This window comes from Pelodiscus sinensis, chromosome 6, assembly GCF_049634645.1.
Source record: "Pelodiscus sinensis isolate JC-2024 chromosome 6, ASM4963464v1, whole genome shotgun sequence".
Taxonomy (NCBI): Eukaryota; Metazoa; Chordata; order Testudines; family Trionychidae; genus Pelodiscus; species Pelodiscus sinensis.
Genome location: NC_134716.1, coordinates 115,428,004 through 115,440,577, shown reverse-complemented (window position 1 = coordinate 115,440,577; position 12,574 = coordinate 115,428,004). Strand labels below are relative to the sequence as shown.

The following is a 12,574-nucleotide window of genomic DNA, read 5'->3' as shown; positions in this document are numbered from 1 at the left end:
CTCTGCCTCAACTCCAAACCCATTTGTTTCACTGGTGACTCCCAGCTTACTCTGTTTTTAACCGTATAGTTAAATTCTTGCTATGGGTTGTAGCTATTTGCATTACATCGTTCACTAAAGTCCCTTGACATACAATTATTTATTTTATCCTTTTCCATATGATTTTTGTATCTCATTTTTTAAAAACTAAGGAATAAACATCGTGAGAGGCAAGAACTTTGGTGACAAAAACTCCACTTCTAATCTAATATTTCATTATGTTGCCAGAACCTCTTGATGGAGTTTCAGTGCCAGAGTACATTTATCCACTATATTAGCAGGCTTACTTGCCAACTGGCTAATTGTACTTTTATACCAACTGCTGCTCATAGCAGAGCAATTCTCTCTCCATGGTGCTGTATAACAGAAGAGGTTTCGTTATTTTCTAACAGCAAGGAGGAGTGGTGAGCTTCTAAAAATACAGCTGGGATGTGGGTGTGAGTAGGCTTTAATCAATAAAATGGTGCTTTCACTCACCATGTTCACTGAAAACTTTCTATGGCTGAGGTGCATTTGCAGTTATTATAGAAGGGTCCATTATCAAGCTGTGACTAATTGCACCACTCCAAGCTACAGAGAAATATCACAGAAATTGTATTAGAATTGATGTGTGTAGGGATTACGCCCCGGAAGTGTGGATGAAAAGTAATGTTTGTTTAGAATGGGAGAGAATTCTGTTTTAGCTAGCAGGCCTTTGTACAACACCAAAGGAGGCTCGCACTTATTTTTCATATATAGAAATCATAGGGTACGTCTACACTGCATCCCTAGTCCGAACTAGGGATACAAATGGAGACGACCGAAGTAGTTAATGAAGCGGGGATTGAAATATCCCGCGCTTCATTAACATGATCTCACCGGCGTGCTAGTTCGAATCACAGCTGATTCGAACCAGGAAGTGTGCGCCGGGACCCATTAGTTCGGACTAAAGTCCTTAGTCCGAACTAACGTTACGCCTCAAAAAATGAGGAGCAATGTTAGTTCGGACTAAGGGCGTTAGTCCGAACTAATGTGTCCCAGCACGCACTTCCTGGATCAAATCAGCTATGATTTGAACTAGTGCGCCGAGGAGATCATGCTAATGAAGCGTGGGATATTTAAATCCCCGTTTCATTAACTACTTCGGTCGTCTCCATTTGCATCCCTAGTCCGAACTAGGGATGCAGTGTAGACGTACCCATAATGAATTAGAGCAATGGTACATCTAGTCTAGTAGCCTGTCACCCACAGCAGACAGTACCAGATTTTTGTTCGCAGTTATGGGACAATCCACTGTTACCCTGGATTTAATGGGTGTATACACCCCCAAAATGAGATCAAGCCAATTGCAACCACATGATGTGTATTTAGCCACAATGAATTAGTTCAATAGAACACCACAGAGTTGAGGGTTAATTGGAAAGCAGGTATTTAGAGACAAGGTCAAAACTAGCTGACAGTTTCTGCTAATAAGAATAGGAGAAGGGGAAAGTAGCAACAAACTGAAAACCTTGGTGGATAGAAGAGCTTGGCTATGTCTACACTGGCATGAATTTCCGGAACTGCTTAAAACGGAATACTATTCCGTTTTCAGTTTTTCCGGAAAAGGAGCATCTACATTGGCATGCTGCTTTTCTGGAAGAGCCCTTTTTCCGGAAAAGCATCTGTGGCCAATGTAGACGCACTTTTCCGGAAAAGACTACTGGGCTGTCTACACTGGCCCTTTTCTGGAACAGTGTTCCGGAATAAGGACTTATGCCTGAGTGGGAGCAGAATAGTTTTTCCGGAATAGCGGCTGATTTTCCGGAATAGACAGTTTCTGCTAATAAGAATAGGAGAAGGGGAAAGTAGCAACAAACCGAAAACCTTGGTGGATAGAAGACCTTGGCTATGTCTACACTGGCATGAATTTCCGGAACTGCTTAAAACGGAATACTATTCCGTTTTCAGTTTTTCCGGAAAAGGAGCATCTACATTGGCATGCTGCTTTTCCGGAAGAGCCCTTTTTCCGGAAAAGCATCTGTGGCCAATGTAGACGCACTTTTCCGGAAAAGACTACTGGGCTGTCTACACTGGCCCTTTTCCGGAACAGTGTTCCGGAATAAGGACTTATGCCTGAGTGGGAGCAGAATAGTTTTTCCGGAATAGCAGTAGAGCATCGTTGCTTTTCCGGAAATTCAAGGGCGAGTGTAGACAGCTCGCAGCTTATTCCGGAAAAGCGGCTGATTTTCCGGAATAAGTGGCCCAGTGTAGACTCAGCCCTTGAGTCTGGGTGTCTCTAATATTAGAAGTTGATTGAAAGTTAGGAAAGTGATGATTTTAGAAGGGTGGTTATTTCCTATGTGTTTAGTAGAAATGTGTTATAAAAGACTCAAGATGGATCTAAAGACATTTTTCCTGATAGCTTTTCTCCCCAGAGGGTGAGCAACTGGCTTTGGTGTACCTGCTGTTAATTACTCAATACCATTAAAGATTTTGAGTAAATATCTGGGATGTTCTAAACCTGTTCTTTATGTCTGTGTGTGCTTAAATCTAGGAAATTGCAGTTTTAGATCGTGCATGCTGACTTGAATTAATCTTTTATCAGACGGAATTGCTTTGTTCCCACAGATTTATTCCTGACACCGCTCAGAGTAAAATAAGTTACTTCTGCTGTACGTTCTGCAAACTCTGGGTAACACTGCCACCTGAGAAACTTTCCTCCTCGCTCGTAATAGTTGGAGGTCTTCTCAAGTCGGGAGAATCAGAGGCTTAACAGAACAAGGGGTAAAAAACACACTGAGCAACTGAGCTGAGATTCATGACCTACTTCTAAGTCATCATCCAGTGTGATAATTAAGTTTTAATTTGTTCTCATTTGTTAATTAATTAGAATCCGAATCCATTATTGACAAGCCAAGCCAAGCCAAAAATATGCTAAAAATGGGAAAGTCTTCATTTAATTGTTGCTATGTACAGCCTCAGCGCAGCTTCCACTGCTTGGACATGGCTAGTGATTCAGCCACCTAAAACATCTCTCCCCAGGGAAACTAAGATATGGCATACAAGAAGCAATTACAGAGTAAATTTTCAGTAGGAAGGACGTAATCAAATTGGAATTTGGCCAGTACATCTACTATTACCTTCCCTTGCAAGAACGGAGGTGGCATCTTTAATGACCATAAGTGTTTAAGTCATTATGTCTCACCCAAAACAGCCACCTCCAGGAAGAGAATGTCATCTTCTACTGTGCATGGGCAATAGTTCAGTACTGAATCAGAAAGAAGAAGAATACCACAAACATGTGTCATACTGCACTATGCATTCTACTTTGTGTTATTCACAATATGCTATTTTACCTCGTGCTTTCGTTTGAATGCACAAGCCAACCAGAACTAAATTAATGAAACCAGCAGACATTTCAATGACTAATGCTCAATTTAAAAAAAAAAAAGAAATGGTCCAGAGTACTTAAATACCTAATTAAATAAGATCAGATTAACTTAATGTGAAAAATCTCAGCTCTCACTCACAGTAAAAACACAGTGTCTTCATCACAAATTATTAGATCCAATAGTATAACACTCAGCCACTAGCCAGGGAAGACAATCCAATTCTAAATGGGAAAGAAAGTCCATGTGTCACATAAGAAATGGAATGAAGCGAGTGCTCATATAACAAGTCACCTTCATTTCACAAAGGAGGACTGGTCAGATTCCTCATTAAATCCCAGGAGGGAAAAGGGAATTTGAATAACAAATCAGAAAAGCATTCCTTTGATGTAACCTGACACTTCTGCCTCCTTCTCACCTTGAGGCCTGAGTTATGCTCATGAATCTTAATGGTGCTAACAAGTGATTAGTGTCCTTAAATGTCTTGCTACAGAAGAGGCAAGGTCTGCTACACTGAAAGAACATGAAGGTTAACAGTTTACTGCTCATGAAGCTCCCTGATGCTGCTCAGGAACGAATTTACACTAACACTCCCCCTAACTCCCAACCAGGAACTTTTTATCTGCTACCCAAAATACACAAACCTGGAAATCCCAGAGGGCGCATCATCTCAAGCACTGGAACACTTACCACAGGATTATCTGGCTATATTGACTCCTTCCCTCAGACCTTATGCTACCAGCACTCCCAGCTACCTCTGCGACACCACTGACTTCCTGAGGAAACTTCAAAGCATCAATAATCTACCTGAAAATACCATCCTGGCCACTATGGACAGAGAAGCCCTTTACACTAACATTCCACACGAAGACGCATTACAAGCTATCAGGAACACCATCCCTGATAACAGCACTGCACACCTGATTATAGAACTCTGAGACTTTGTCCTCACCCACAACTACTTCCAATTCAAAGACAATTTGTATCTCCAAGTCAGCGGCACAGCCATGGACACCCGCATGGCACCACAATATGCCAACATCTTTATGGCTGACCTTGAACAACGTTTCCTCAGCTGTTGCCTCTTAACACCGCTACTTCACTTATGCTACACTGATGACATCTTCATCATATAGACCCACGGAAAAGAGACTCTTGAGGAAGTTCACAAAGATTTCAACAACTTCCACCCCACTATCAACCTCAGCATGGACCTGCCCACACAAGAAATCCACTTCCTGGACACTACAGTACAATTGAATAATGGACAAATTTCCACCACCCTATACCAGAAACCCACCAACCACTATAATTACTTTCATGCCTCCAGTTTCCATCCCAGACACATTTCTCAATCTACTGTATACAGCCAACCCCTAAGATACAACCAGATTTGCTCTGATCCCACAGACAGAAACCAACACCTACAGGATTCCTAAAACTGAAATGCCTACATGGAGAAGTGAAAAAACAGATTGACAGAGCCAAAAAAGTACCCAGATGTGAACTACTTCAAGACAGACCCAAAAGACAAAACAACAGAATTCCACTTGTTATTATATATAGTCCACAGCTCAAACCCCTCTAATGCATTATACACAATCTGCAACCCATCTTGGAAAATGATCCCTCACTCTCAGAGGCCTGTGGGGGAAAAACTATTCTTGCTTACAGACAACCCCCAACCTGAAATGAATTTTTTCCAGTATCCATGCTACACAACCACATCATAAGCATCCTGGAAACCAGCCCTGTAATCAGCTGCGGTGCCAACACTGCTCACATATCTATAAAAGAGAATTCATTACTGGAGCCAACAACTTAAGTTACCAAATCAGGGGATCATTCAACTTTTCACCCAGTAATTTGATCTATGCCATCAAATGCCAGCAATGCCCCACTGCTATATATATTGGATAAACTGGACAGTCCCTACGGGAAAGAATCAATGGACACAAATCAGATATCCATAAAGGGAACATACAGAAACCTATTGGGGAACACTTCAATCTACCTAATCACTCTTTAAAAGATCTCCAGGTGGCTGTCTTGTCACAAACCAGTTCTACTAGTCAAATACACAGGAAGGAACTGGAATTACAATTCATCTACAAATTCAGTTCTCACTCTGATCATCATCTCCTCAATCGGGAGGATGGATGACCGGGACATTACCAACCTAACATTCAATGAAGGTGCCAACAGTTCTCTATGTGGATTCTTGTAATAATTCCCTTTGATCCTAATCTGCTTCCTTTTCACTATCCAATTTTCAGGTGCTTATGGCACCAGCTCTGCCTACCTGTTTTTCCCTTTGATATTTTTATTCTCTCTGCTCCTTGTTTCATGCCCCTTCTCTTTTTCCTCCCCCTCTCCCTTCTTCCCTATTTATCTTGGGTCTGCACATCCTAAACTCAACTCCGGTCATCTGAAGAAAGGGGCTGTGCCCACAAAAGCTCATGATACCATCTACATGTTTTGTTAGTCTATAAAGGGCCACCAGACCTTTTGTTGTTTAAGTTTACTGTATATATGCATTCTCCTGCATCTTAATGCAGACTTTGTTGCCTAATAACAGATGGTTTAAACACTGGCCTGTTAATCATACTACATAAAAACTAGTATGAAGAGCAACTTTCAGGAAGTTACTTCCCTGTGTTAACGGGAGATTATGAACAGAAAAGAGCAGCAAAACTGGCACCTTCTTATTAAACAGATCCCCCCTCTCATGTTTAGGCCAAGAAATTTCTGCTGTGTTTGGTGACTACAGTATGCTCTATAACTCCTTGCTCTACCAATCCTGATGATCTAAATCTCTTGATTCTATTGCCTCAAGCATCATCAACAAACATATTGACTAAATTCCAGCTGCAGAATTGTTATTGCTGGTGATGGATGAGCAAGGAAGAGTCCTACTTGACTTTTGGATTCTAAGACAAGCTTGCATTTCTGGCTGCTACTAACTTAATTTGTAAGTTGAACAAATTTGATGGTAAGCTGCTGAGCAGCAATAAACATAGAAGTCCATTTCTACAGATTCACTGCAAGAAAAGTCTTTAAACTGTTCACAAGCTTCCTAATACCATTTGTTTGACCTTTGGTTAAAGCCACTTCAACCAGGCAAACTGATTTTTGCTAGTCCCTCATATGGACATTTAGGACAAAAATCTCATTGTATGAATTGTTACAACATGGAAAAAGTGTAAAAATGACAGACTAACAGTGTAAAAATGACAGACTAACAATGCAAGGATGTCTCAGAGGCTTCTGATTCTTTGGCATAATATGTCTGATTTCAGCAATCTGGACAATTTAAATGGAGTACTGGCTAGATGCAAGTCAATGGAAGCTTTACCATCAACTTCAATAAACCTAGAATTTCACCCTTTGTATAAATACAACCCATTATTATCATTATTTATTATTTATATTTGGTTGTGTCTACGAGCCTTAGTCGTGGACCAGGACCCCGCGTGCTACACGCCATACAAACAGAATAAAAAGGATACCTTCCCCAAAGGATTCCAACTAATTACTTGTCAGGATTCCAACTAATTACTTGTCATTGCATCATCAACTTTTATAAATTAGCTCCTTCAAAACTAACTAATTTGATTGTTCTCAGAATTTACCAGTATGTTGGTTCTGGTTTCCAACCCTCCAAGAGGAGTGAATTCCAAAAGGTGGAGATCCAGACTAAGAAAGCTCTACCAAAAAGACTTTCCTCCCATGAACCACAAGAAAAAGCAGCCTATTTCAGTGGCTGTGAGAGGATACAGACTTGGGGGAAAGGAACTAAAAAAAACAAACACGAAAAGCCTGGGTCCCATTCAGGGAACAAAATATCAGCAACTACACCCAATGTTGAAATGAGAACACTGCTGTTGTGTCAGTGATCTGGCCAATTTAGAAGGGCAGCAACCTTTTGCTTCAGATCATGCTTACCTGTGGTCTTCAACTGTACCTGGAAGTAAATATTGCAATAGCCTTACTCAGCCTCGAGGTCACAAACAAGGGGATGACTACTGCAAATTCTGCATCTTAAAGGAATGGTCAGAGTCTCCTAATCAGATAAGAGATAATGCTTCTACATGCGAGCCAAGAGCAGAGATGAATACAATAAGATCTCTAGATTTCAGTTCATTTTGGACAAAGATTGTTTTACTGGCCCCTCCTGCTGTTGGGGGGTGCTGGTCGGTGAGCTTTGGGACCCATCACACTGAACACCAGTTCAATTTACTCTGAGAACGATAAAAATGCCTTTGATTACATCAATGTTTTTCTTTACCTTACACTCTTCATCTAATAGGTCCAAGATACCAAGTTTGGCTTCTATAAGGTCTATACAGGGCTGGTTGTCATAAAAATCTATAAGAGTCCAAGGGATTTGCTCCTTCATATACTCTTCTTGCTCCAGCTTAAATACATGCTGTAATCAGAAAAGACAGTTGAGCGTTACTAAACTGTTACCTTTTTAATAATGAAACTTCCCTCATCCCAGTTAACACTTCTTTGCACTTCTAGTAATTGCAATAGGTTTCCTGTACATCCCTAAGAAGTGCTTGAATTTTCTCTGCTATTTGCTGGCTCCACATACAGACTAAGGATCTCAAAGTCTACCACTGTAAAACACCTCAGAGGGGGGTATTTTCTTCATATATAGCATTGGAAAATTATTCAAACAGTCCCTAGCATCCTAGCAGGGGAGCATAACGTAGCTTACAAGTACTCGAGATGTCTGCCTCCTCCACTAATGATTCCTCATTTTCAAATTCCATGATCAGTAAAACCACACAGTGAACTAGTATATCCTAGATATTTACCTATCTAGATACTTATATTAGAACACAGCAAATAGGTGTGCCTGAGCATACTTCCACAGAAGTGGGAGACGGAGTTGATTTTCCTAAGAGAGTTACCAACATCACAGCTGTGATTCAAAAGACATTTTCATTATTGTGATGAATGGGAGGGTACTACCCTTTTCTGAATGTTCACCAAGTATGTTTTCTTTATTTTGTTAATAGTGTAAAATTTCTGACATTTTTGTGTTGATATCCACTCAATATAGCTAATGCAATCTATCTGTTCACATCCCCACACAAAGACTACAAATTGTGTTAGAATGTGTATGACTCAGGCAGATTATGTAAAGTAATTTCAGTTCTTAGCAGGTTAAGTCTGCTTCCCAGAGATTTTCACTCCGGAGTTCTCTTTAAATCCTGAAGCAAATTCAATGCAACCAGCCAGGTTTAGCTTGGCACTGAAATTATGCAAAACCAACAGTTTTCTCAATGGTTTCCCACACAAATCAACCAGAAACATCAGTTGATACAGGATGGAATAAACGGTTTGAAAACCTGCTAAGATTCAGATTTATGGCAAAACCAAAACCAAGCAAAACTCTAGCAATGAATACTTGGTACAGATGGACTGCATGATCATGAGTGCTACTGCATAAGCCCCAGTAGGGCTTTTCTTATAACTGCTGAGTTCTTGTCACTAGTGAGACTTGGCCAGAGGGGAAACAAGTTTGCATAAGTGAAAGACTACCACAAAAGAATGTGGCTGGACTTTAATCTTAGGAAATATTTTCAAGCTGACCTTACCGAGTTGAACTGCTGTTGGAGCTTTTCGTTGGCATAGTTGATACAAAACTGTTCAAAGCTATTCACTTCAAAAGTTTCAAACCTGCAGAACGATGAACACCACAGTGTAAGTGTTGCTTCCTCTGAAATCTACTTAACTCTGTAACTATGTCATCATTTACACAGTAAAGAACATCAGTCATTCATCAGAGTTACTAGATTCCCTCTTTCCCAACTCCACATGTATGTTAGTTCACAAGATCTGCATCTTCACATTTCACAACACAAGGGACTGCAAAGAATTCTCTCATTAGGTACTACTCAGATGTTCAGTACAAGTATAGCTTATAACACTTTGTATAGTGTTATACTGAGCCTGGAAGGCTAACAATCTCTCTCAGGGAGTAAATATTTCTAAGGCCAAGTCTAAGGGGAAGAAAATCTGATGTCCCAGATCATTTAAATTGTTCATTGTGGCAAGAAGCAAGCAGCAGTGCCTACTTCTTGATTTGAATTGCCCTAGTATAATAATAATTTTAAAAAAATGGCACAGAAAGGCAATTGGCCATATACTGGGAACTGTGTTCACTGGCAGAATGTTCTTATTGCATCATAAAGAAAAAGGGTTTAAACATCCTCTATTTGCCATTTTAAAGGCTTACATTTGTAATCCTCTACTCTCTGGAGTCTCATATTTGATACAACCCCAAAATTAGTTCATAATTTCTCAATTTTTTTGAATATTCAGGTAACGATTCCCATGTCACCAAATGTAATGGCTTAACTCCCATCAACTGAAAAACGAATGAGAGTTTAGACAGGCTGTAGATTTTACATTTTATAACTGAATTGCCTTTAAGGAAATCCAACATTCTCAAGCTGATTAACAAAACTCTGTCCCTATGAGGAAGTTTTGTCAGCATTTTTCTCATCAAACATAGTTACCAGGATTATAAAGCCCTCCCCCCTCCCTCTCCACCCCCAACAATGGAACAACAATGTTATTATTCATGACAGAAGTCATCACACCAGCTTTTAAACCGAGGAATTCAATTCCTTGTGTTTTATCGATGAAATCAATTTACTGGCCACTTGGGGAACTAAAAGACATTTACATGTTATTTTCTAAAATACTGCTGACTATTTGACATAATTTGTCCTTGAAGAACTTGTGATGCGTTTCTCTTTGATTTCAAACCCACTTTTTGACCAGTGCATTCACTTGAATCCCCAGACGTAACAAGCTCTGTGAAAAATAGCCTACTGCAGCACTTTTAGTAAAAGTAACATCTTTGGAAATCCTTTTCTAATCATGATAACCTAAATCCTTTCAATGCTAAAGGACACTAGACTTTTGGAGCTCCATAACAATTCAAATTCCTGCAACTTCGTGATTGCACAGAGCATGGGTTGAAGAGAGATTTTCATTAAAACAGATTGGGGGAGGGAGGAGAGAAAGAATGTGAGACAGAAAAGTCTATGACGAATGAATGAGAGAGGAAGAGGACAATATGAGAGGAGGCACTATTTTTCTGCTTCAGAGACCTAGGATATGATTTGTGAATCCCCTCTGAAAGACTGCCAGAAGTAGAAGAGCAGCAGTACCTCTAGTCACCACAAGCTGCTTATCAAGAACCTTTGAATGTATGCCTCCCATCCTCAACATTTTCAGCACTGAAGCCAGAGATATATAACTGTGTTTTTAACAAGCTGAATTTATTTATTTTCTACAATATCCACGAGGCAAAATAAAAAAATGACAGAGACATGATCACATATTTCCCACATGACTCCTATCATATTTAGTGCAGAGAATGGAAGGTTTTTCATTAATGAGCAGCAATTCAATATTTTGCTTTATCCTCACTGTTCAAAACATGGGCCCGAGTCTTATTTACTGCACCCCATTCAAATCCTACTTGGAAGACAGAATTATTTCCTCATGAGATTTTCTACATTGCTCATCACGTCCATGTCTGAGTACTGGACAAATATTAATACATTATTTCCATACCTCTGAGATGAGGGGTAATATCGTCACTTTAAAGATGGGAGCTGTTAGGTTGGATACTTTTGGTGATTTGTTCCAAAGTATAACTCTTCTGAGAGGTAGTTTTTTTCCCCTTAGGTCCAACCTAGATCTCCCATGCTGCCATTCAAGCCCCTTACTTCCTGTCCTACCTTCAGTGAATAAGGAGAACAAATCAACCTTCCCACACCCCCTTCTTTAGATACATGCTTGAAAACTTATGTCTTACCTCAGTCTTCTCTTTTCCAGACTACACAAACCCACCTTTTTCAATCTTGCCTTCTATACCTTTCTTCTTGCCATCCAGTCTCTACTCCTAAGGTTTCTCAGTCCAGACCCAGTTTTCATGCTTGGCATGTCCTAGTTTCACCCTTTTAACTACTCCTTTCTCCATTCCTACTCCTGGTCCTCTTACCCAGCAATTCACAGTTCTCACTCTGCTCCAGCTCCTCCTCCTTTCTGTCTTTCTCGCCCACCCTGGCCTCGGGTTGCCAACTCCTCTCCCAACCCCATGCCCGACTGCACAGGCTCCTAGTCCCAATTTCCCTCCCCAGGATTCATGTTCAACCTCAGGTTCTTCCTCCAAGTGTCAGAATCTTTGCCTAGCTAGTCTCCATCTCCCTTTCTCCCTCCCCATGCCTATAGCACCTAATCCTATTCTCCTCCTCAATTTCTCCCTGTTCCCCATCCTACAGCTCCAGCTCTTGTCCCCTTTGCATTCAAATTACACAGCCTGGGAGTCAGCAAGGGAGAGCCTCCCTACTTTTACACTGCTGCCAACTAGATCTGCCGTTACAGGGAAATCCTGATCCTCCTGGGATGGAGCATGTTCAGTGTGAGTGGAATGTTTTAACATGAGCAAAGCAATATATTTTTCTTAATTTTTCTTTTCTCTTTTCAGCCAAAACAGTTCCGCAGATTCCGAGAAAAAAAATTCACCTAAGGCAGACAGCTAGCATAGAAAAATCTAGCTCAGCTGGTTACAGGACTGACGACCAGGGCCTTATAATAAGCAACAGTGGGCAACCTTAACAACAGGCAGTGCTTTCGGCCTCACCTACCATAGTGGATAATAGGTAAATCCTCTAAGGACACAACATTTTTGTTCCTTTACAAACAAAATTTCTGTATCAACCATGGGTTCATGATAAAGGTACAGAGAAGAGACACTCATCTCCCACAGAGATAATGTCTAGGATTTGGCTGGACATCTTAAATATATAATATAATCCATAACTATATATATAAATATATATATATTTAGTGCAATGTAATCTTAAGCAAGATTCAAGATGACAAGAACCATATATGCTGCTTTATAATAATAATATTATGAATACTTATCTTTTATACAGTACATTCATCTTCAAGGACTGTTATGACCATTAGCTAAATAACCTTCAACTCCCTGTGAAGTACGTACGTACTACCCCCTCATTTTACAGGTAGGGTCACTGATAGCATTTAAGTTACTTATTCAAGGTTCCATCAAGAGTCAGTGCTGAAAATGTCAAGTCCAGTCCTTGGCACAACAGATAACTCTGCATATTAGGGATGCTAATGGGTAA

General features: G+C 40.3%; 1 protein-coding gene across 2 annotated transcripts in view; it reads right to left on the bottom strand.

Annotated features, from left to right (window-relative positions):
• Positions 1 to 12,574, bottom strand: part of MYO5B (myosin VB) — a 328,467-nt gene that overhangs the window by 131,059 nt on the left and 184,834 nt on the right. For both annotated transcript variants that reach the window (XM_075932680.1, XM_075932681.1), the window contains exons 11-12: positions 8,999 to 9,080; positions 7,678 to 7,818 (exon numbers count right to left, since the gene is read on the bottom strand). In XM_075932680.1, the coding sequence (XP_075788795.1) occupies positions 7,678 to 7,818; positions 8,999 to 9,080 (223 nt within the window). The remainder of the gene's footprint in view (positions 1 to 7,677; positions 7,819 to 8,998; positions 9,081 to 12,574) is intronic.